The following is a 25,487-nucleotide window of genomic DNA, read 5'->3' as shown; positions in this document are numbered from 1 at the left end:
ATATTATCTAAAAATTCAGTTATTTGGGCAAATGGGCACTCACATAGAGCATTTCCTACAAGAAGGCAGTAACATCTGGAATCAGTTCCTAGGGGAGGAAGTCAAAACAAAACACAATGATTTTAACTGGAAGCAGGAGTTAAAAGATGGTATGAAAAATGAACACTCCCCACATTGGTAGGTGTATTGGGCTATTCCAATCACATTGACTTTTACTTGTTTTCAAAAATTTTGATAGTCTTCTGGAAAGAAAAATTGTCCTCCAGGGACCTGACTTTTTTCATTCCTGATTTAGGACTAATCTACCCTAGGACAAATCCACTCTGGTATACAGTTTTGCTTGCAGACATCCTAGTTTAGCAGTACTGAGTCAGTAACATCAGGTGTTAAATACAAAAGTTGAAAAATGTTTTCTATGCCACGTTATCTAAATACCCTTCACTTATGTCACCTATACATCCCACAAACTCCCTCAACTGCTTGTTGCCAGAAATCAAGGCAGTATGCCAAAAAAAACCCCTCTGCTTGAATCTCTTTCCCTAAGTCCTGAAGACAGGTAGTAGGGCAAGGGCAGCCTCTGGTTCAAGCTGAAGATGGCATTTCTGTACAGAGGCTTACCTTGGGACTGAAAGCTATTTCAACACCACTGGTTCTTCCACCATCAATGTTGCCAGAGACGATTTGTTTAGAGAAACTACCATGACTCTGATAAATCCTTGACCGGAAGAGTTTGTCATTTTGATACAGGACAAAGCCAACTCTTCCATTGTCTGATGAACCTTCGCAAGGCAAACAGAAAAGTAGGTATGGATAGCAGATATCAGAGAAGCTGGTGCCTTTGAAGAAGCCTATGCTGTTTCACACATCCAGTATTTACAGCAGATTTTTGTTTAGATATTTATTTAGAATCCATTTAAGAAGTAGAGAAGAGCTTCTCTTCCCATGAATCTCAAGAGAGTCATCTTCAATTTTTGCTGAGGTGGAGTGTGAAAATAATTATTACCCTTCTCTTATGTCATTTCTGGGGAAAAATACCGGTAATGAGGAAAATAATATCCTAAATCCCAATATATACACATACGCCAAATGGCCAGGCTTTTAATAACACTAAATAAGAAATAGTAACACCAGGGACATTTACAGATAATAGGAAGTCAGAGGATAAAAGAGGTTGGCTGGACTTTTGCCTTCAGATCCAACTTTTGGACTTTGTTTCTTTTGCACTTTTCTACCAAATTAGAGAGATTTCATCTAAGTGATTTAAATCGCTAGTCTAAATTGTTACTTAAGTGAGGAAGCAAAAATCCTGGTTTATATAATGGATTTTGTTCTTGATTTTATACTTTTTATTTAAGATCAAGAGACACTGATTTGATCTCTCTCTGATTTCATCATCAAGAGAGACTAATGTAACTTTATATCAAAAAAAGTCACAATTGTGCATTTAATATTGAAGAAATTGGGTTTTTTTAAGACAAGCTGTGCATTCAATCTAGCTCTCTTGAGGGAAGTGTTATGATATACAGGCATTATGATAAAGGCTTCATGGTCACACTGTTTTTCCACAGGATTGTTGTCTGGAACAGTGAACAGAAAGGACAGTGACCAGTTAATGAGCTATTCAGTGTTTTTTTAATTGTCATTGCTGGGTGTGTGGGGCTACCTGATTTATCTCTTTGAGTCTTTTCTAACCCTGATGAGAGGACTGCATTATTCATTTCCCTCTGGGCTTGTATACAAAAGATGTTCAGCATTATGATGTCTAAGCGCTCCACAAACTTCACCTTCATTATAATCTTGTGCTGTGATGTCTTAGTGTTACTGTCACTATACGGAGAGACTGAGGACAAGTCTGCTGGTTTCAGGTGCCCAGTCTGAAACTTGTGATTTTTAGCATGTCATAGAAATCCACATGTTCAAAGCTCAGCTCCCCAACACCCACCAGCTTCTGCAGCAAATGAAGCAGAGGAACTATAAGCTTTTTTTTTTTCCCCTCCTGGGCAACACCAATTTATCCTCTGAGCACTGCAGAGTGTAAGTGATGGACATCTGGAAAAATCCCATGTGACCGTGGCATTAAAGACTATCCCAATATGTAGGTGTGAGAATGTGTATGTCCTGGCTGACACCTGACAGTAGTAGTAATTTCAGTTGAAAAGGTTGATGTCTTTGGATTTTCAAGCAAGGTACGTATGTACTAGCTCTTGATCTTGATGTCTGTAGAGGTATGGCCAAAGATTCATTACATTCTCAATTTTAAAAAACAAAACAAATAGAAAAGTCCCAAACACCAAAAGCGTTCTGGCCATTAATCTATACGTGTGCATTAATCTTTAAATAAGATTATCCAGCTCATTTGACATGTGCTTTTCTTGTACCACCATATGGCATCAGTATGCATAAAAAACAATATGTAATTGTTTATATTGGCTAAGGGTTTTTTTTCAAAGGAGATTTTTAGTGAATATTCATTCAAAATTTTCCCAGGCGCAGTTTTCAGTAGGAGAAAGAACTTACTGTTATTTATAATGTTGAACAGTATCTGAACTTCTGTACTGAGGTCACCAATAAGCCCAGGGACATTTTCCTGTATTTCTAGTTTTGTTGACTGATAATATTCCAGTGCTGTATCTGCAAAAATTAGCAGTGGATGCATTAGGATTTATGGTACATACCGCCTTGTCCAGGTAAATCCAACAACACACACAGACTTACCTCTCTGTGCCGAAAACAGAATCGTAGAGGAGCTTAATTTCAGTGGAGCAGACTGGATTGCAACGTTGGGCTGCGAGATGTTGCCAGCCAAAGAAAATTCCTCCAATGTTTTCGTGAGGCTGTATTGAAATAATGAGTGGGATAAAAGTTACCATTATTTGTTAACATACAGCTACAGGCTCAGTTTCTGACCTTCCTCTCTGATTTGGTTCTCCAATGGAAACTGCTCTTCATTCCCTATTCTCATCCCTTCTCCAAAGCAGAAAAATCCAGCCAATATTGTTTATGTTGGTATAAATCTACTGAATCAATGAAATTGCATATTGGAGCTGAACACTAAAAATGTTTTGACTTGTCCATGAACGACTTTCATCCTGAAACAGAAGGGAAAATGCAGTTTACTACATCTAAAAAAATGGCAAAAGCTGAAGTTACCTTGTTGTAACATTGACAAGATTACCGTGGTTGAATTCTGTTTCGTTGGCATCCAAGAGTTGACTCACTGTAGCCATTACTGTCACAGATGCCTGAGACAAGCAGAAAAAAGACAGTATTAAAATGCAATTGAAATAAATCACCCTACGTGCTACATAGTGGATGGGCAAAGTAAGAACACTTAATAAGCATTGCTTGAAAGTACACACAACAGAGTAAACAAAGTACAGGATGCCATTTGAGAGAACACAAGCTTTGCGCCCATGGGTTCATAAACACCACACTTGTTAATTTAGACAGTAAAGATTGAATTATTAACTTAAACATCAAATGATGCTTATATTAGAATTTCAGATATGTGCAAGTCTAAACAGCTGATAAGAAACAAATTTACACTCACCTCTGAGAACTGACCCAGCAGTGATTCTACAAGTATGCACTCAAGGCCACTTAACTAACTCTGCTGAATGGCAAAATGAATGCATTTGGTTGCGGTGTTATATACAATTACAGGAAGGAGAGTGTTCCTTCTGCTGGTAGAGGGGGGGCAGAATTGATATCCCAAATATTAAGCCACAAAAGTCTTATTTTGGTCTTAATAAGTCTCACCTGAGAGTCTTCTGAAATATTTGGCTTTTTCAGAATCTGCACTGCGATGTTCGCAGCAGCAGAGATGTTCTGTGTCGTTAGTTGGTCTGGCATGGAGGTGAGGATTTGGGTATTACTTGCAATAGCTGAAACACTGCTGGACTCCGCAGTTTCAACCTGTTAGGAAAATGCCATTCAACAGAAAGAAAATGAGAAAAAGAAAAAGAGTCACCACTTTTATAACATTCTCACATAAAATCAACATATACAAGTAATTGGTGGTCTAAATTGTTTCTGTTCATGTCAAGTACACAGCATTTGCAAATTCTCCCTAGGGGATGATTTCATGGACTCCTGGAGTAGGTTGGGTTGGAAGGGAGCCCTGGAAGTCCCCTAGCCCAACAGGGCCGGCTGAGACCAGGCTGCTCAGGGGCTCACTTTGAATATCCACAACCTCCCTCAGAAACCTGCTTGTGTTTGACCAGTGTCAAGGGGGAAAATTTTCTCTTATCTAATTGGAATTTCCCATGTTGCCACTTGTCTTGGTTGCCACTCATCCTAAAACTGTGCACCTCAAAGAAGAGCCTGGCCCCATCATTTTCAACACCTTGCCATAAGGTTGCTGTAGACAGCAGCAGGACCTCCCCTTTGTCTTGAGGTCATTGAGCTTCTGAGTCTGTAAACTTCTGTACACCTTTCACTATTCCTTAAATAACCAGAATGGGATTTTTTGAGAAGCCATCAGAGGAACTTGAGAAATGTCATCGGGAATAATCGTGCTCCTCAACACAGTGCTCATAACCTGCACCGAGAACATTATCCTCACTTCAGTACATTGTATATAGTGTCAGCTTGGAATAAATGTAGAAAAAACAAAGAAAATATTCTGGTGCTGGAGATACTAATAAGAATTTCTAGAAACACTGGTTGGGTCCAGTTCAAGTCAGTTAGCATTTAATGGGTAGAGCGTAAATGTCTATAGTATCTTAAGAGTCTAAACACAAAAAAAGATAAAGCATTAGCTGTATGTTATATGAAGGTATAGCTTAAGACTTAAAGAGATGGAAAATCTGCTAATCATCAGGAGAATTTTCTTCACAGTCTATGGAGACCAGCTAAACAGTGTATCAAGTCATCACTTTTCTAATCCGATCAATGAATAGCTTAAATGAATAGCTTCAATAACTGAATTGTTCCTAAATTTTTTATGTTGGGAAGCTATCAAAATCAAGATTAATTCAATCATGCAGCTTTGAAGTGTTTATAAAGCTTGGGATGGTAGGAAAGAAAGGTGAATGCGTTGCATAGGGAGGAAGGAAATTTGCATTTATCATTACCGGGGACGATATTATTTGTCTTGAAAACAGCTGCATATGCACCATGAACAAACAGTACATCGTGAACGCCTATTTTCACTATTCTTACTTCCGACTTTTAGCACGACCTTGTATTCGAAGTAAATATTTGTACTTAAAAGGAATAAAATCCCTTTAAACCTGGGCTCTGGATTACTGGCAGGAGCACCTCCTCCTCCCGTTTCCCAGCAGTGGCCTGTGCACCCCGAGCTGCCCTAGGCTCACTAGGTGGCAGCGCCACATCACAACTCCTAACAAAACCCCAAATTACTCACGGCAGCAGAGTAACTTTATGTTGCAACCTTATGTTGTCTCTTATTAGCATTAGAAATAGCTACTAGTAGCGTTATATATTACTTTAGAGAAGATTTGATATTTGAACCGTTTAGTGAAGGCTATGTACTGGGAAAATATAATACTGAGCTCAAGGGTTTCCCATCAAAGGATCCAGGCAGGTGAAGCATTGGGTTGAACGTACAATAGTCAAGCAAAAATGCTTGATGAAAAGGCCTTCTCTTATTTAAAGGGACTGTAGCTGGTTTCTTTCTTTTTTTTTTTCAAGTGGGACTAGCGATAAGGAAACGAAACGCGGAAGCAGAAGAACTAGTCACTGTCTGTAATGCGCTTAGTCATGTTCAGCTCTCCATGTTTTGTAGATATGGCAGAGCTAAGCCTTAAAGCAAGGCTTAGGGGTTTATGGATTTTATCAGGAAGAGTTTGTCATTCATACAGGAGAGTTTGGTTTTGAATTCTTGAGGGGACAGAAGTGTTTTCGTCTGTGTTCAGCTGATCACAGGACTGGATGGAAAGGCTTCGCTCTTAAGCCTTCCTAACGTGTCAGTGTCAGCATCACTTCGTTTCCCCATGCCAGTTTTCTCCAAATCCCCTTCACTTTGTCGCTGATTTGGTATCCTGGGTCGGCATCGCCTCCATTCAGAGGTGATTGCTGTGAACTGGGAACCTGGCTGAGGAAATTGCAGGCCAGTTAAGAAATATGAAATGGGGTGCTGTGTTCAGGCAAAACCAAGCAAAAGAAAATAATCACCGTTGGAAATTCAGGCCATTTGCAAAGCAGGCACATGCCAAGAATGCCACTGAAAAAGGCTTTGGCCATTCATTTTCCTTTCTGCAAAGTTTTAAGAAATGTAACACATATATATTTCCTGCCTCAATTTCCTATATCTTTTTTTTTTCCTTGGGATTATGCAGAATCTCAGACACTGTTTAAATAGTAATTTAAGATTACCTGTGTTGCTAGGGAGTCCAGATTTTCATTACAATTCAGAATTTTGGGGGGCTCTAAAGTAGGAGTTCTCACTTCTCTGAAGCACATCCGGATTGCTATTGAAGTGTTACCTGTAATTTTGTAAAAGCAGGAAGATACACATTTAGTACAGAAGCACTCACTCACATGCACATGCACATGACCTCATTGGGAATTAAAACTGTACCGTGGGTATGACACCCTGTCCAGTGTTATTTTCTGTTTGCATGTAAAATACTTGTCTTTCAGTGTTACAAGTGACCATCAATTATTTAACTAGTTATTGTACTTTTTAGAACAGGTGTTTTATACTCATATACACAATCTTGTCAGAGTGGCTGACATTATTCATGCCAAATTCAGATAGGTTTAGTTCTGCTAGAGCTGCAGAAACACATCTCTTAAACAGGAGGCACAGGCATCAGCACTGAGCTATCAGAAAGACTTCTTATCATGTCCTGAAAAACATAGTTTATATGTTGTGTCATGGAAGAAATGTAAAGGGCATGTGGAGCAGTGTGCAACACTTAACTCCTCTACAAGGTCTCTGAAAGCTGAGACAGTTCAGGATGGAAAGCATCCTGAATCCTAATGCTAAATAGTAGGATATAAATAGATTAATTTTCTATCAAAAGGCTGTTCAGGAGCAGATATTAACTGACTCTCAGCCCAGTCCCAGACAGGCACAGGTACAACTTGGCGTGTGTAGCTTAAATTTTCTGCATTTGGGGTAGAAAGCTGTGTGGAAAGGTTTGCGCTCCTGCTGCCTGAGCTATGGTGTCCTGACTCTAATAATCCGACATCTTTCACAAACCTTACATTTACTTTTGGGAAGTAGAAGTGAAAAGAAATAAACACATACCATTCACAGTATCAGGTTCGCATTTTTCTTTGGAGTTGCCGTATTTACCCACTACAATCCGTTCAAAAGTAAGGTTTTTTATAACGCTTTCAGAAATGTTCACTGTGCAAGTACTGGCTTCACAGAAATTAACTGCACAGAAGGAAAAAAAAACATATATCCAGATTAAGTATTTTTAGTACAAGGACCAATTTTTAAAAATAAAATAGTACTGAGACAATAGAAACTCATTGAATCTTTTGCCCTAAAGGAAATAAAAGCACTTGGGTAAATCTTGTCTAAACCCAAGCTGCTGAGCTGCTACAAGTTATATTTATGAAGTCACTGAAACCCTAAAAGCCCAAACTTTTTGCCATCTCTCCTATTTTCACTGCCTTGGTCCTAGAAAATTTGTAAAAGATTATAAAGCTTCACTTCCAGAGTCTTGTTACCCAGGCAGAAATTAGATTTGGTAACCTAATGCCACAGAATACAGCAGGGGGCAAAAATACACGTTTGCTCCAAATGGGGTTTGGACAATTAATGGGGTACAGTCCTTTGGTGACTCTGAACCATGATGGGTCAGATGTGGCTTCTGGCACAGGAAGTCTCTGGCCCACTGCCTGCTGGAATGGGACAGGGTGGCCACCCCAAACCCCACGCCTTGTCTAAGCACATAGTACTGGCTACGTCTAAAGGCAGGATGATGAGCTCAGTGGACCCATGGCCTGACCCAGCATGGCAGCCTATTGCATTCTCGTGTCATAGCATGCTGCTATAACTTAACACAAATTTACCTTGCAATGCTGCAAAGACTTGAAAAAAATACTGCAGCACACAGGCAGAAAATTTTTGCTTGGTCTTAGGACTTGCAACATCCTGTTTTTGCTAACTTTTGCTAATTCGGACCACATTTCAGCTGACTGCATCCAATTAGCAGGACTGAGTCAAAGAAGCATACTTATGGTTGGGGTCCTGAGTGGAGCTCAGGAGACCTGGAGTGTTCTTCCTGTTTTGGCACAGGCTTCCTTGCCAAGTCATGTAACTTTCTGTGGGTCTTGTTTTCTATAGGGTCTCAGTTTCCCATGACACAATGACACTTTCCTTCTATAGGAATGGTTATGAACAAATAAGGACGCATGACTCTGCAAAGATTAGGTCTGCCTTATAGCACCATACCTGAACCTCGCTTGCCAGGCGGTGATTAGCAGGGCAAGGTGTCTCAAAAATGTGAGGTGGCAGGAACCTCTGGAGGGTATCTAGGCCAAACAGAGGCTCCACATCTTCACTGGGAAACATGTTCCAGTGACACGCTACCTTTCTAACCAAAACATTTCTCTTCATGCTCCATGTCAGCCTCTCAAGCTGCAGTTTATGACTGCTGCCATCTGGTGCTACTGGAAGCAGTTTGGATTCAATGGTCTTTGCAACTCCCACTCAGTTAGCTGGAGGCTGCTATGAGCTCTGCCCTCAGCCTCCTCTTCAGCACACTAAACGAGCCCAGCTCCCTCAAGTGCTCCCTGTAGGCCACCCACCCTAGGCTCCTCGCCATGCTCACCGCATCCTGCTGGACCCCCTCCAGTTTCTCCAAGTCTTTTTAGCCTGGGGTGCAGGGGGCAAAACTAAACATGTATTTGCTGGTGGTGCCTCACCAGTGCCAGGAAGGGGAGGGTAATAATGTCCATCAACCTGTCTCCCTCCACAAAGCACAGCTGCTCTGCCTTGTTTGCAATGAACACGTGCTCTTGGCTCATATTGAACTTGGCATCCACCGTCACTCCCAGGTACTATCCAGCAGGGCTGCTCCTCAGCCAGCAAGTTCCTGGTCTGTACCAATGTCCCTGGCATGGAGATTGGCACTTGTCCTTGTTGGACACCGTGAGGTTTCTGTTAGCATGATCCTCAGGTTTCTCAAGATTCTTCTGCATTGAAGCTCTGCCATTAACTGTGTCAACAATACCTCTGCCCCGCCCCAAGTTTAGTATTGCCTGCAGATTTGCTGAGAGGGCATGCTGTGTCATCGTTCATGAATGATTAAGACATTAAATGATACTGGCCCTAGCGTCGACCAGCAGGTTACTCTACTTTTACAATATTCTAATCAAGTCACTGATTGCTACCCTTTGAGCTTGGCTGTTGAGTGTATTTTCAACCCAGCTAACGGTTCATTCACCCAACTGGTACATCTTCACCTACCAAACAAGAATGCTGAGGGAGATGGTGTCAAAGGTATCTCTAAAATCAAGGTACATTACATCTGTTGCTCTTCTGTTGTCTACATAGCCAGTTATTTCATACAGAAGGCAGTCAGGTTGGTCAGACATGATTTGCCCTTTGTAAATCCATGCTGTTCCTGATTATCTTCTTGTCTTTCACATGCATGGAAATAGACTCCGAGAGGACGTGCTCCATAATACTTTTAGGGCCTGAGGTAAGCCTGACTGGCTTATGGTTCCCCCAGTCCTCCTTCTTGCCTTTCTTAAAGGTGGGCATAATGTTGGCCTTTTTTCAGTTCTCTGTGGCCTCCCTTCGTCACCATAGGTGACAGATAGCAGCCCCACAGTGACACCAGGTCTTCCAGCAGTCTTGAATGAATCCTGTCTAGACCTATGGATTTGAATACTTTTGTGGTGATCCTGCCTTCCTTCTGACAGATGAAAGCCAGGAATAAGTTGCTACATTCATGCATGAATACATACGCATTCATACATGAGTACCTATTCAAGCTTTATTTTTTATCTTTCTAGTTATTCAAGCTTTGATCTGAAAGTGTTTTGGGCTGGTTTATATACATATTTATACTACTTAGTTTTGGACTTATGAAAGAGAGTCCATCTGAACTAAAATTGTTTGGTGCTTTTTTCCCCACTGATGCAAATCTCAGATTATTGCAAATATTCTGACTTCAGCAGAATTGCTCCAGAATTTAAAACAAACAAACAAACAAACCACAAGTAGGAAGAAAACCAGGCCCTTTGTCACGATCTGTAAAGGAAAGTAACCATAACATAATGTACAAAAGGAGTGAAATATAAGCCAAGTGAAAATTTTCTGTCACCATTGGAACAAAAGTAATTGGTTTACAAAAGTTGTCTATCCCATATGCCCTGCTCTCTCCTGCTGGCAATAAACCAGATTACCTCCTCTATACCCTGAACACCTGACTGCACTTCCTTCCAGCTTCCCCAACACCTTTAGCACTGTGTTCCCACACTCTTTATGCTCCATCATGCCTTACCTCCCCACACACCTCTGTGTCCTACATCCATCTTCAGATTCCCAATACATAAAATATACATCTTTATTTTGTTAGCTGGTGAAGAGGAGACAAATGTCATGGGTAGTTTAGAGCTATGCATCTCAGTGGCTAGACTGGATTGACTGGCCATGAGGCCCCCACCTCCTCACTGCTGGCGTAAGTCTCCTTGCCTTTTTCTCAGTGAGGCATTTCCAGGGCTGGTCTTCTGTACCCAACTAGTGATATGTGCAAAACTCATAGGATCTCAAGACCTTTAAGACCTGTAACCATCTAGTGAATTTAGTTGAAACTGGTCAGCAAGTTAAAGTCGCCAAGAAGGTGGAACAACAGACAGATGGGCGGTATAAACATTCCTCAGGAAAACAGAGTAAAATTCAGATTTTGTAAATGCAATAATGTTTGTTATTATTTCAAGTTAATGATGCCTGTCCAAACATTCTTACCTCATGTATGTTAATAACTACAGTTATTAAAATCTATTCTTTAAGGCAATTCACAGCAAATCAAATACAGAATACCAGAGGAGTGAACATAGGGAATTACAGAGTCATCATAATGGTTTGTTTCCAGTGCTGAAATCCCAGCCATGATTATTTTATTTAAGCCAACTTCTCTGAAACATTTTGCCCAAATGTTCCAATCCATCATGAATCCATCCAATCTGTCATTGTCTGTTGGATGTGCTACCCATCCTGTCATAAGGGAAATGACATGGGAGACCTGAAGTTTCCATTTACCTAGCAGCCTTCACCAAGAATATTTTCCTGGATAAGCGGCAGATCTTTTGACATCCTTCTGACCAAACATGTGGGTTCATTTAACAAAGGTGCAGCTGACACATGACAGGGTATGTGTGTGTCACACTGGCCACAGTGTGAATTGTTGGCTTGGAAAGCATGAGCTGGGGATCTTACCAGCTCTGGAGATACTGCAGCTCGGTGAGCCAGCACCCTCCCAGCATCATCTGGGAGCACCCGCTCCAGATACGGCAATGTAGAGATGCCATGCTGTGGCAGAGGGGATTGAAATGGGAGTCAACCAGGCCAGTGCTATGCCAGGCGTAGGAAATTTGACTCATCCAAAACCAGTGCCAGTGGCAACAGGAGCTGAAGGCAGGCATTGTCCTGCAGGGTGCCGAGCTGGATCATGTCCCTTAAACACTGGCAGATCCAGACACGGCAGTACTGGCCACTGAGGTCTGAATCAGATTTTCAAATCACTGTGATCTTCAAACAGAGGAGTTCAAACAAAAGCCAAATTGGCTAGAAACAGGCCACAGATAGTTGAAACCTGTAATGTCTTCCCCAGATATACTACTCATTTGAAAGAGCGACAGAAGTGGGTGAAGTGTATGGCCTCACCTAGCAATAAGAGCCATGACACTGCTTGCAGATCCGACCCGGCTGAGCAGGTCTCAGTGGGAGGGAAGATCAGGGCCTCCCAAAGCAGAGGGGTTCCCTGAAATGATTCCAGCTGCCCATGCTGCCTGGCTTGTACTGACCTATCTCACAAAGAGATCCCACCCACTCCTCTGGGCACACGCAGGCTCCATCTTGACAGACGCCACCGTTGAGGCAGAAGCACGGAGGTACCATGGATTCTGTAGTGTCTGTGTAAATAAAGAATCAAGATATTTATATATATTCATTAATATGTGTGTAAAAACACATATCTATCTAATTTGATGAAGGAAAGAAATAGGATTTATTTGAAGCCTCAACTAAAAAAATATTCAACTAACAAATATATGTGACCCACAGTCTCGCCCATGTACTCAGCCACTGGTCCCTCCTTGCCCCTAAAACCAATGGCATGAATCTGGGGTCAAAGCTTTCAAACATGAATTTGCATTCCCACAACGACGTAGGGGGAAACAGTTTTGTGCAGCTGCTGGACGAGCAGGAGTGATGGTGTGGGCCTCCAGGCGGCCAAAAGCTCAAGCTTTTGAACCCATGAAAAGCCCAAATTACTTCTGCAGGATTTCACAGGAGCAAGAAGGCAAAAGAGGGCTACAGATTCCCAGTGCTGAGGGACCCAAAAGAGTAACAATGATGTGGATAGTCACACATCCAAGAATCAGACAGAGATACTCTGATTTAAGACAGGCTTTATAGGATAAAGCAGATAAAAACCCATGCCCCAATCTCAGCCATAGCCTCTGTCCACACTCCAGGATGGGTGCCGATTTTTATTCTGTCTTTTGGCAGAAATAGAAGCTTTTGTTTGAAGTAGTCGTTGCACAGGCTGCCGCAGCTTCAGTAAACAAAAAAGCACAGTATAAGCAATAGCAGAGAAATTGCAGATCTTAGAAATTTCTGAATATAGAATCATAGAATCATAGAATCGTTTGGGTTGGAAGGGACCTCTAAAGGTCATCTAGTCCAACCCCCTGCTGTGAGCAGGGACATCTTCAAATAGATCAGCTTGCTCAGAGCCCCGTCCAGCCTGACCTGGAATGTTTCCAGGGATGGGGCATCCATCACCCCTCTGGGCAACCTGTGCCAGTGTTTCACCACCCTCAGCGCAAAAAATTTCTTCCTTATATCTAGTCTAAATCTACCCCCCTTTAGTTTAAAGCCATTCCCCCTTGGCCTGTCGCAACAGGCCCTGCTAAAAAGTTTAACGCCATCTTTTTTTATAAGCCCCCTTTAAGTACTGATAGGCTGCAATAAGGTCTCCCCAAAACCTTCTCTTCTCTAGGCTGAACAATCCCAACTCTCTCAGCCTTTCTTCATAGCAGAGCTGTTCCATCCCCCTCATCATTTTCGTGGCCCTCTTCTGGACCCACTCCAACAGGTCCATGTCTTTCTTATGCTGAGGGCTCCAGAGCTGGACACAGTACTCCAGGTGGGGTCTCACTAGAGCAGAGTAGAGGGGCAGAATCACCTCCCTCGACCTGCTGGCCACGCTGCTTTTGATGCAGCCCGGGATACGATTGGCCTTCTGGGCTGCAAGCGCACATTGCTGCCTCATGTCCAGCTTTTCATCCACCAGTACCCCCAAGTCCTTCTCGGCAGGGCTGCTCTCCATCCCTTCATCCCCCAGCCTCTATTGATACCGGGGGTTGCCCCGACCCAGGTGCAGGACCCTGCACTTGGCCTTGTTGAACCTCATGAGGTTCACACGGGCCCACTTCTCAAGCTTGTCCAGGTCCCTCTGGATGGCATCCCGTCCCTCTAGCGTGTCGACTGCACCCCTCAGCTTGGTGTCATCTACAAACTTGCTGAGGGTGCACTCGATCCCACTGTCTATGTCATTGATGAAGATATTAAACAGTACTGGTCCCAATACGGATGGACCCCTGAAGGACGCAGTCGTCACCGATCTCCGCCTGGACATTGAGCCATTGACCACTACCCTCTGGATGTGACCATCTAACCAATTCCTCCCCCACGGGACAGTCCACCATCAAGTCCATACCTCTCCAGTTTAGAGAGAAGGACGTTGTGGGGGACCATGTCAAAGGCCTTACAGAGGTCCAGATAGAGGACATCCATAGCTCTTCCCATGTCCACTGATGTAGTCACTCCATCATAGAAGACCACTAGGTTAGTCAGGCAGGACTTGCCCTTAGTGAAGCCATGCTGGCTGTCGCGAATCAGCTCCCTGTCCTCCATGTGCCTTAGCATAGCTTCCAGGAGGATCTGTTCCATGATCTTCCCAGGCACAGAGGTGAGACTGACTGGCCTGTAGTTCCCCAGGTCTTCCTTTTTTCCCTTTTTAAAAATGGGGTTATGTTTCCCCTTTTCCAGTCAGTGGGAACTTCTCCGGACTGCCATGACTTCTCAAATACGATGGATAGTGGCTTAGCAACTTCACCCGCCAGTTCCTTCAGGACCCATGGATGGATCTCATCGGGTCCCATGGACTTGTACACCTTCAGGTGCCTTAGATGGTCTTGAACTTGATGTTCTCCCACAGTGGGTGGCTCTTCATTCTCCCAGTCCCTGCCTTTGCCTTCTGTGGCTTGGGCGGTGAGGCTCGAACACTTGCCAGTGAAGACCGAGGCAAAAAAGTCATTGAGTACCTCCGCCTTCTCCATGTCCCGGGTAACCAGGTCTCCCGTTTCGTTCCAGAGAGGGCCCACATTTTCCCTTGTCTTCCTTTTATCCCTGACATACCTATAGAATCTTTTCTTGTTGCCCTTGATGTCCCTGGCCAGATTTAATTCTATCAGGGCTTTAGCTTTCCTAACCTGATCCCTGGCTGCTCCGACAATTTCTCTGTATTCCTCCCACGCTACCTGTCCTTGCTCCCACCCTCCGTAGGCTTCCTTTTTGTGTTGGAGTTTGTCCAGGAGCTCCTTGTTCATCCATGCAGGCCTCCTGGCGTTTTTGCCTGACTTCCTCTTTGTTGGGATGCATCACTCCTGAGCTTGGAGGAGGTGATCCTTGAATATTACCCAGCTTTCTTGGGCTCCTCTTCCCTCCAGGGCTTTGTCCCATGGCACTCTACCAAGCAGATCCCTGAAGAGGCCAAAGTCTGCTCTCCTGAAGGCCAGGGTAGTGAGCTTGCTGTGCGCCCTCCTCGGTGCCCTAAGGATCTTGAACTCCACCGTTTCATGGTCACTGCAGCCCAGGCTGCCCTTGAGCTTCACATTCCCCACCAGCCCCTCCTTGTTGGTGAGAACAAGGTCCAGCATAGCACCTCTCCTCGTTGGCTCCTCTACCACTTGGAGAAGGAAGTTATCATCAACGCATTCCAGGAACCTCCCGGATTGCTTATGCCCTGCCGTGTTGTCCCTCCAACAGATGTCGGGGTGGTTGAAGTCCCCCATGAGGACCAGGGCTTGTGAGTGTGAGGCTGCTCCTGTCTGTCTATAGAGGGCCTCATCTGCTTGGTCTTCCTGGTTGGGTGGCCTGCAGCAGACCCCCACCGTAATGTCACCTGTCCCTGCCCTCCCTTTAATCCTGACCCATAAGCTCTCAGTCGGCTCCTCATCCATCCCCAGGCAGAGCTCCATGCACACCAGCTGGTCATTGACATAGAGGGTGACACCCCCTCCTCATCTCCCCTGCCTGTCCTTCTAAAGAGCCTGTATCCCTCCATCCCAACACTCCAGTCACAGGAGCCATCCCACCACGTCTCCATGATGCCAATAAGGTCATAGCCCTGCAGGCGTGCGCACGTCTCTAACTCCTCTTGTTTATTCCCCATGCTTCGTGCGTTTGCATAGAGGCATTTAAGTTGCCCCCCCCCCCCCCGATGAAGCTGTCTTACTGGCTGGAGTTCCTTTGTGCTGCTCTTCAGGCGCTCTCCTGCTGACCTGTGTTCCTCCTCCAGGCTCTGGGCACCTACTGCTGGCCCTGGCATCAAACTGGTAGGAGTGGGATGGACTGAGGTTCCCCTCCCCTGGCATCTCTAGTTTAAAGCCCTCTTCACCAGCTTGGCAAGCCTATGACCAAAGATGCTCTTCCCCTCCTGAGTATACCCAGAAAATACCATGGTATTTGCTTTGTTTGGCAAGCTCTGGAAATGTTAAGGTTTCTTAAAAAAGGGACTGGTAAATCTTGAATAGCTAAGGGGTATTCCGCAGCAGAAATTGCAACAGGGAATGGGTTGATGGACTTCAGGCTCTGAAAGAGGGGTCCAAGACCTGGGGGATCTCCACGGAGCAAGGCTTCCTTACAGTCAATGTCACCCAGTCCCTAAATGAAGGATGGAGTTGGAATCCCTTCCCATAAGGTTCATGGTGGAAATTGTGCACCTGTGCACTGGGTGCAGTGTATGCCTTGAAATAATGCAGAAAACTGGAGTTGAGGACTGCCATTTGATCTGACATTTTAGTGCCTGTGTTTTGAGAGGCTGACAAATAGGGCAAAGCCAGAAAATTCAGAAGTAAACAGTGCTGTCAGGAACACATGTGCTGTTGTATATTTCTAATGTTCTCACTGAACTAAAAAGATTGCCTAACTTCTTACTTTTTAATGGGATTCGTATAACTGGAAGATTATTGCAAACTATAGGGGATGTGCCACGTGGCGGGGGTAATTCTGTTCTTGGCACACATCACTCGGCTTTTGCTCATGTTGTTGCTATTTAGCATTTGTGTTTCAGGCTGTCTCAGCTACATTACAGCCAGATGTCTATGATGATAGTGGAATAACATCTATGTGTCGCTAGGTAGTGTCTCCGCTAGCCATCAGCTTTTCAAAACACATTGTTTCTCTGTTGGAATTCTTACAGAAAGGAAAGGAAAACTCCTCCAGCAATTGAGATCTGGGTGGCCCAAGCCAAGCAGCTGCGGAGAACGGCTATATCTTGGGGAGCTGGGTGCCTGGTTGGGCAGCTGTTGCCCCATTGCCCAGCAGCGCTGGCTCACCTGCCAGGCACATGTGTGTGGCACACGGGGCCATGTGACAGAGGAGTGACACCGGGACTCAGCCACTTGCTTTGGATTGGGAGCCTGGGAACCCACAGAATACTGGGGAACCTGCAGCACAGCTCCAAGCCGCTGTCTTGCTTGGTGAATGCGTGCCCGAAGCAGCCAGGCAGAAGGTGACACAGCAGGGTGATCTGGCACAGAGGATCCCGAAACCAGGGAGGGAGCGGCGCTGCTCTGCAACTGCACAGACACTGGGCTGCCTGCTGAGGAGCAGGGCAGGGGCAGTGGTGGCGGCACTTCCACAGCTGGGCTAGGGTGTCAGGGTCTGGCTTTGGTGCTGTTAGTCACAGGCTGCAAAAGGAGTGCAAGGAAAGGGAAAGGTGAAAAGGAAGACAGAGCTGACACTCTTCTGAAAGCAATAAAACAGAAAAGCACGAAGCTGTGGGGTGAAAAGTCCAGTGTTTAGCCCTGGAGGTGCAGACACAGCTGCCACGCAGCCCGAACAGCAAAGAGCAGGTGCCAGAAAACAGCATCGGCCTTACCTTTGCCTTCCCCAAAAGAGTACCACTGTAACAACAATGTGACTCTCGCGAGATCTGTTAATGCTAGTCGAAACTGTGGCTCTATTTAGTGCTTCCTGGTAACCTTTCTTAGCCTGCTGTTCAAGGTCTCGTGTACCATTGTAAAGCATTTTTTTTTTAATGAGGGAAATCTTTGTCTTTCACAAATACAAATTCCTGAGCTGACTAATGCAGTCATATCTACCCCACGCACAGTAAAACTTATCAGGGTCCAGTAATTGTGGCATTGGCTTAAAATCAGGGGTTCTTCTGGTTTTATTTTAAGATTCAGAAAACATCTTTTTATTTGTCTTTGGCTTTTAAGTTTTGCAGACGTTAATCATCTCAAGAATCACATTGATTTTGACCATATATATTTGTAAACTAAAACTAAAAGATTCTTGCATAATACTATGTCATCATGAACTGTTGGGGTTTCTAATCAAACATCGTGGGAATTGTTAATGCTACCGCTTGTAGTTAAAGTTTGAATAAAGAAGAAACACTACCACTACACACAACAAGCAATGCATCAGATGGGCATGGAGGTATTCTCCACCCCTGAAGCAGCTGCCGTTTAAGTCAAGTTCCTAGCAGCTCGTTTGCCTGCAGTTGTGTAAATCCTAGGCCTAAGCAGAGGTATCCCCAAGTTGCAAAGAGTTAACTCCCATCTCATCTGGGTTTAGCTCCATCAAGTCAAACAAAGCGCTGGGCATATACTTACATTAGCAAAGGTAGATTATTACTGACGTATGTTAAACAATTGCTGTTTATTTATGTGCAATTTCTTGGGCTTGGGTACGTTTCCTCCATACAAACATCTGATAAATCTCTTGAAGTAAATATAACCTAATGTATCCTCATATAAACTTTTCCCTAGGCTTCTTGGTCTCCAATCATGTCTGACTCCCTGCTGGACAAGCAGCCAGGAGTATCTGATTCTTTCTATGAATTTTGAATATAGGTCCATGCATAATTTTGTATCATGTCAATATACTGGGTATTTTGCTGAGGGGAAACACTGACCAGTTTTCTGCTCCAAGTTTGCACACAGAAGTGTTTTACGAGGGTGCATTGACCTGATTTTCGGATACAGAATATGCAAACCAGTTATCTCCAATATTCTTTCAACAAATTTTCCTATAATGCAAGTTGTAATCAAAACATGAACAGGTGCTATACAGCATGTTTTGCTGATATGCATGCAAACATATAAACGTATGTAAAGCTAAATATTTCCTCTTTAAAAAGTAATTTACTAGACTAGCTAGAGGTTTATTTTTTTCTTTTGAAAAATAAATCAGATTTCTACCGGAAGAGTGAGAAAATTTCAAGACATTTCTCAAAGCTCCCTCAGAGGAATCATGTACAGTGTAAACATGTTACAAGGAAAATACTCCAGAGATTGTTTGCCGTCCTATTCTGTTTTACAGCAGAATGCAAAGTTTGGGGTACTTCTTTAAACATCAGTGTAAGAAGAAAACTGTTTCCACCTAAGAAGTGTACAGCATGGATGTAATAACGTTATCAGCAATCATGTTTAAATACTTAAGGAAAGGAAAAAGAACCCCAAGAGCTCAAATAAATCTCAAATGGGGTAGAATTATATTTCTTACCTGTTTTAAACCTGAGGACAAGCTGCCAAATACACAGCGCCCAAAGGGTCACGGTGACTACACAACAGGTAACTCCAACCAATATTCTGTCCCAGTGGAGTGAAGTCATGTTGTGCTGCAGACTGTCTGCTCTGCTATAAAATGGTATTATACATTCATAAACTTGTGATGGATAAACCATTAACTACCTGTCTACTGCTAAAACTTTAACCTCTTCTGTTCCACTTAGGAAAAAAAAGGTTTTGGTGGACAAGTAGCACACCATTATTTCTATCATTTTCCACCCAATAAAACATTTCACTTATCAAGACATTAAATGTCATGTCTTCTACTTCCTATAGGCAAATGTCCCAGCTCAAACACCCAGCTACATTTATACTGATAAGGGCTAGAGCCTGTTATCTGAGTGCACAGCATGGCTCAGAACCATGCCAGTGAATCTTTCTTCCCTCCAAGCAAGGCATCACCATATATATATGTGTGTGTGTATATATATATCTATATTGCCTCCTGGGAATGGACTCTGGTCCTCAAACTAGACCTGCATGTGGTCTGGGGCGTGCTGGCTGGCATGGGCCAAAACCGTGCCAGGCAGCATGCTAGCACTTGAGGGACTAGTCCTGTTGCGTGGCCTCATTTCGTTTGCTAGCACAGCCATAACTGCCTGGCTCTGCAGCGGGGAGGCCTGGCAGGACCCAGGGAGGAGGCTGTGGAAGGGCGAGAAGGTCTCTCCTCTGCAACAACGTTCCTCTTGTGCTGAGAGGAGGTGGAAATGCTGACTGTGTTAGGAATGGCCTAGACCAGACACTTGGCACGCACCTTCAGGAGAGTAAATGGCATTTCCATACTACATAATTTGGACAGGCAGTGCAGAGCCTTGTTGCATGCCTCCTGTGCGTTTCAACAGGCAGGCACTAGCACAACTGGGAATAAAATCTGTGTCTTCAGATTCCCAGGACATCTGATTCATCCAGAAAGGGGTGGGGAAGAAAAAGAAAACGGGTAAAAGGCACAAGTAAAATGTGAAGCGGAAAGAAAAGTTACACCACCAGAACTGCCAAAATCAGCACCTTCTTCTGCATGCTAGCGTGTCTCCCACTGACAAATTAAAAGCTAAGAGATGAATATCACAGTCAAAGTGAAGAGGCAAATAGAGCTATTTAAAGAACTAATTGGAATAAACACTGTCTTTATTATCACCAGTGATCAGTGGATGAATCCCTTGCATGTGAGTAGGAACAGTACCTTGCTTTTACATGGTGTTCTTCATTAGTGAGGAAAGGAGGTTTGTTTGGCTTTTTTAATTACTGAAGCACTTCCATCTCAGTTTTAGAAACAGGCCTCAAAAAACTGATGTGATATGCCAAGGATGTACAGAAATCCAGTCAAAAAAAGAGCTCAGATCTCTTGGGATGTGGGCCAATGGTCTAGCCACTAGATACCTCTGATACTGCTACTGATTCTGCTAGATACTACTGTTTCTTTAACACCTTACAGATTATTAAGATGTTTTTTCCTCTTATCAAGAAAAAAAGATGAGTAAGATAAGGTATGCATTTAATCTCCTTCATGGCAATCTGTAAAATATTTATAAAAATACTCATATTCAAAAAATCAATACGGAAAATACCAAACTTCTAATTTTTAGTGATCGAGACACTCTGTATTGAGGAAAGCACCTAAGGACATAGGAAAGACTGAGGAAATGCTGAAATAATTAAGATTACATTTACAAATGGGAGCTCCAAAATTGTTAATATGCTTCTTCAGATAGCCAAATGTCTTAACAATCTGCTCACAAAGGTTTTAGTTAAAGACAGGCTGTGCTGCCACACCAGTGACTGGTACTGGGACAAACCTCCAGGTGGGACAGGGCTGTTTGCTGTCCCTCTGGGCGCAGCTCTGTCTGGCTGAGGATCTGCCTGTCTCTCTGGTAGCTGTTGGGTTACGAATATGTCTCTTGTCCTAGATCTTTCCTCTCTCCGTGTTATTCTCATTAGCATGGAAAACAGAGAAGATCCTCGGTGCTGGGATCAGCACAGGGACACGAGGAGGGTGTGGGGGCTGTGGCACGCAGATGATGGGTGGGAGGGAGTCCAAGGGTGGGAGGAAACAGCCATCTCCCTGGCACAGGGGGGACGTTTGAGCCTTTTAACTCAATAAAATGCCAAACTGCAAATCCCCCACCAGGGGGTTACACAGGCACTGGCAGGCTTTCTTCATCAGAGGGACAGAAATGGGACTCTGTGGGGCAGGGCAGCAGAGGTGCCCCCTTTGCCCGGCGAGAGCAGCCATGGGTGGAGGCTGGGTGGCACAGCTCCAAGACTGGCCCCAGCATGCATCCCACTGCCCGGCCATCCCGTGGGCTAGGAAGCATTTGCAGAGTCGCCCAGGCAAGCCCTGGCAGCCTGACAGCTGTGTGGCCCAGCTGTCTCACTGCTGTCGAACTGTGAACAACCGCAATGCTCAGCTGGAGAGAAACTTCACCTCCTTGTCCTACTCACAAAGAATGCTTAGTACCCTTGCACATGTTAATTACTTTACAGCCTCTTGCCATAAGCAGTTAAATGTTTGCTTTTCCAGGGCTAGAAGGGCCAAGAGTTTAAAACTGGGTCTAAGAGACACACAGGAAGACGCCTGTCCCTGAGCAGGACTTGTACAGAGCAAAGCAGAACCAAGCGTGAGTTGGACAGGCTGGATCTTGCAGATGGGGAAACTGAGTCACAGACTAGTTCAGCAACATTAAGTTAAGCTACATCCCATATAGCGCCAAGTCTGAGGTTTACAGTGTATTAAAAGCATACCCAGCTTCTGAATCACAGGTCTGGGTCCTTTGCAGAAATGCTAGATGATAGCAGGGACTTTGCATACTTTGCATACTTTAAATGACAAAGTAGGAAAGAAATAAGAATTAGTTCTCGTGGTTACTGACATTGCGCTTTCTGTTCAATGGAAATAACATCCCTGCTTCATTCCTTTACATAGCTAACATCATCATGGACATCTTTGAGCAGCATGTTGTGATTAGATATATAAAATACTGTGAGTCCAAAACCTTGGGTTGCAAGCCCAGGTTTGCAAATGGAAGACAGTTTGTCAACTGGGAAGTGGAAGTAGGATTGTGAGCAAAAAAGATTGGGGACTTCTAACTTCACATGAATATTTTATATAAACCTTAAAGAAAAAAAAATGGCATAAGGAACCAGATGGCAAAACCAAAACAAATCAATAAATACATCCTAAAGGATAGTACACTTTTATTTATGAAAATATTAAACCATGTTTATATGATAGAATAATCAAACTGAAAGAAAACCTTATTACTTGCAAAATTGTATATGTGATGCATCTGTGGGGAGACAAAACCGTTCTTGAGTGACTAGATATGTTTCTTCTGCTTTCCTCCATTTCTTTTAAGCCTTAATTAGAGCCAGATGTTTCTTATTTCCTTTCTTTTTTGTTTTCAAGCCTGAACAAAGTGCGGTGCCAGCAGTAAACACCATCTTTGACATTTTTTTATGTGTCAACTGCATCTGGCTGAGTTGGAGTCACAAACCGGTAAAATTCCAGCAAAGCAGTGCAAGCTTTCACTCCTGCTGTCATTCCCATCGGGAGCAGGAAATCAGTATTACTGCTTCTGGGGCTGCCCGCACAGGAGCCATAAAAATGCCGGAGTGTGTCTGAGAACCTTGTCCCTGGTAAATAAAACTGGAGGCAGACTGGAATGCCGTATACCATGAATGCAGCTTCCCCTCCCGTAGTCTTAGAGTGCTGGGAGTGATATCTAGTTGCTTAATTCCTATTCAGTTGTATAGATCTGCAGTCTATTTTCTGTTTCTTCTTTCTCCTCCTTGTGGAGGCAATGACTGGTAACCACAGTATGTAGACGTAACCATTTCTGCTCCAATTTCACACAAGTTTCATGTGACTTTGACCTCTTAGGTACCATCCCCTGCAGAATATTTTGTCATTAAATGGCAGTGGTCTATATGCGAGAGCTTTCTTTCTGAATCAAATTGCAAAGTATGATCTAGTATTTATAACTATGTTTTTCAACTACTTTTTAAATGCATTTCCATTCTAAGAAGTGTATCAAATACAGAAATCCATAAACTACAACAATTACACAGCAAGGTGTTAGAAATTACTGTTCTGAAAAAGTCATCTGAGGACTAGTTATGCCTTATTTGACAAATATTAGGCTTTTTACTCCCACACATTTTGAGCAAGCACATATTTTACTTAGAATAGATTTTAAAGGCAAGTGCCCAGCAGTTTTCCAGTTGTCCTTCTCCCTTTTAACAGATGCGCTGTTGTTGCGCAGTCCTTGGGAGTCAGGCTTGCTTCCACTACTGCACATGCTAAAGGGCTTTTTGGATAAAAAACTATACTGTTTTCTTCCACTGACTTCTGTACCAGTAACTCCTACCCCAACTGCTGTAGTTCAGAGGAAGTCAACCATGCGGGAGGAAGGCATAAGGTACCAGATACACCAAAGTTTTCTAGTGCCTCAGTTTTAAGGATGAATGAACCTGTAGGATTGAAATTCCTTGCTGCCAAATTTACTCTCAGTGCAAGCTAGGTTTAGATACAAGAAAAAAAAGTATTTATTTACAGAATATAGAACAAATATCACAGTTACTAAGCTTTACAGGGATGCAGATAACATAAAAGAGAGAAAGCCACATTTAACCCATTTATCCTCATGATAAAACTTTAATGGGTTCCTTCCCTCCAGTCAGACAAACTCCTCACCTTACCCATGTGTGTGTCTCTATCGGTGGTGCCAAAGGAGTAGACATCTACAGCACAACTGTTTCACGCTACAGGCATTTTGGGACTCTAGTTTTCTCCCAGGGATGCAGATGCCCATTAGTGCTTGGAGCACACGAGACGCAATGCTGGAGAGCACCATTGGACTTCATTTCCTGCAAAGGGATTCCAGCTCCCAGGCTCTGACTCCTCTCCATGGTGCAAACCTTGGCGCTTAAGTTAGGGCAAGTGGGTGAGGTTCAAAGCGCTCTCTTGATCCAGACTAAAATGCTAGTATAGGTGCCCCTGGTAGTGTGGTCGGGGACCCGGGAACTGCAGGAGCAGCCTTGCCTTTAAGCTGCCAGCTCGGAGATGCTCTTTTTCCTCCAGGACATCTTGTTCCATTGTCCAGGGGGTGGTTTCAGCCTCCTTCCCTTTGGGCTACTGACTCCTTCGCAGCCCGCTGACAGCATTGAGTGAGCTCTCTTGGGCCTAGTCAACGCCGTCCCAAGACCAGGCTCCCCGTACTGTGCATGAGTGCCTCACCCCGACACCAAATGCAACTGTGAGGTCCCAAGTCGTCCCCATGGGTGGAAACACCTTCCTATTGTGAGCCAAGCTTCTGCCACACACTGAAGCTGGTCTGTCTTACACAGAGCCAATGCCAAAATGTGCATTTTACACAATTGCCCAAATGGGATGGGGCATGCAGCCTGTGACTGGCTTCTCCTTGAGGTCGACCATGAGAGTAAGCAGTCATGCTGGCGATGTGGTTAGAGATAGCTGATCACAGCCCCAACCCCAGGGGATACGGTGACATTGGTACATTTGATTTTCTAATGCAAACTGTTTGATTCCCCAGTTGGTTTATTTAAAGCTATTTCTAGATTTTTAAAGTTTCTGACCGGTAGTTTTCAGAAGTCTTATGCGACTCTTTCAGATTTGTGAGCAACCAGATGAAATGGGAAATCAGGAAGTGCTGACTTTGTCTCCCTTACCTGGTCCTGGAGAAATTTAGAAGTTTTCTTATGTACAGGTAAGTGTATCCCACCCAAAGTTCTCCACAGTTGACAAAAAACCACTCTATCAAATATGTAGCAAAGAGGTATCAAATCCATGGAATGATGAAAGCAAGCCATGGGACTGTAATCTTTAATGAATAATCAATTTGTCCCCAAAATGCAGTCTGAGAGTGGCCAAAATTATCTGCTACTTTTTGTCAGGTATGGTCCCTAGTTTTAATTTTAGAAAGTGGTGAAAAATATGAAAAGGACAAAATCTGTAATTGCCAACATTTCTTCAAGTATCCCAGTTTTTTCTTTCAGAATGCATTTTCATCTTACAGCAGAAAAAGGTGGTGGTTGTTTTTTCTTTAATGGAAAAAGGGAGAAAAGTCAAATAAAATCCTAAATATTTTTATTATTAAGCTTGCCAAAACAGAAAGATCCCATTCATGGAGTTCTGTTTACTTGGCTTGCTGGCTGCCCCATCGTGTATGACACAGGAGACAAGTTCCAAATCTGGGACCTCTTTTTTCCATAGCATTTGACTTTTGAGGATCTGTGAAGCTCTACTGCCCAGACCTCAAAAAGGGTTGTTTTCACCTGTGTTGTAAATGACAATTAAATAGTAGAATCAGGGGAATTTGACAAGGCAGCACTGACCTTTCCTGAATTCGAGTGCAACTCATTCAAATGTCTGGGTGGGCTATGAGAGTAAGATGTCTATCCCACCCCATCCTGCCCCATAAATGGTTATATTTTTTCCTCTGAAAACA

At 43.7% G+C, this 25,487-nt stretch overlaps 1 protein-coding gene across 1 annotated transcript in view; it reads right to left on the bottom strand.

Moving 5' to 3' along the window:
- The window catches only part of ADGRG7 (adhesion G protein-coupled receptor G7), a 29,747-nt gene extending 10,680 nt beyond the window's left edge, over positions 1-19,067 (bottom strand). Inside the window, exons 1-9 of the mRNA XM_076335174.1 lie at positions 18,959-19,067; positions 11,959-12,066; positions 7,220-7,351; positions 6,340-6,449; positions 3,760-3,915; positions 3,151-3,242; positions 2,716-2,834; positions 2,518-2,631; positions 619-779 (exon numbers count right to left, since the gene is read on the bottom strand). Of these exons, the coding sequence (XP_076191289.1) occupies positions 619-779; positions 2,518-2,631; positions 2,716-2,834; positions 3,151-3,242; positions 3,760-3,915; positions 6,340-6,449; positions 7,220-7,351; positions 11,959-12,066; positions 18,959-19,067 (1,101 nt within the window). The remainder of the gene's footprint in view (positions 1-618; positions 780-2,517; positions 2,632-2,715; positions 2,835-3,150; positions 3,243-3,759; positions 3,916-6,339; positions 6,450-7,219; positions 7,352-11,958; positions 12,067-18,958) is intronic.
- Positions 19,068-25,487: the final 6,420 nt, after the last annotated feature.

Source organism: Aptenodytes patagonicus, chromosome 1 (assembly GCF_965638725.1).
Source record: "Aptenodytes patagonicus chromosome 1, bAptPat1.pri.cur, whole genome shotgun sequence".
NCBI lineage: Eukaryota > Metazoa > Chordata > Aves > Sphenisciformes > Spheniscidae > Aptenodytes > Aptenodytes patagonicus.
This window is presented reverse-complemented; position numbering and strand designations above follow the sequence as displayed.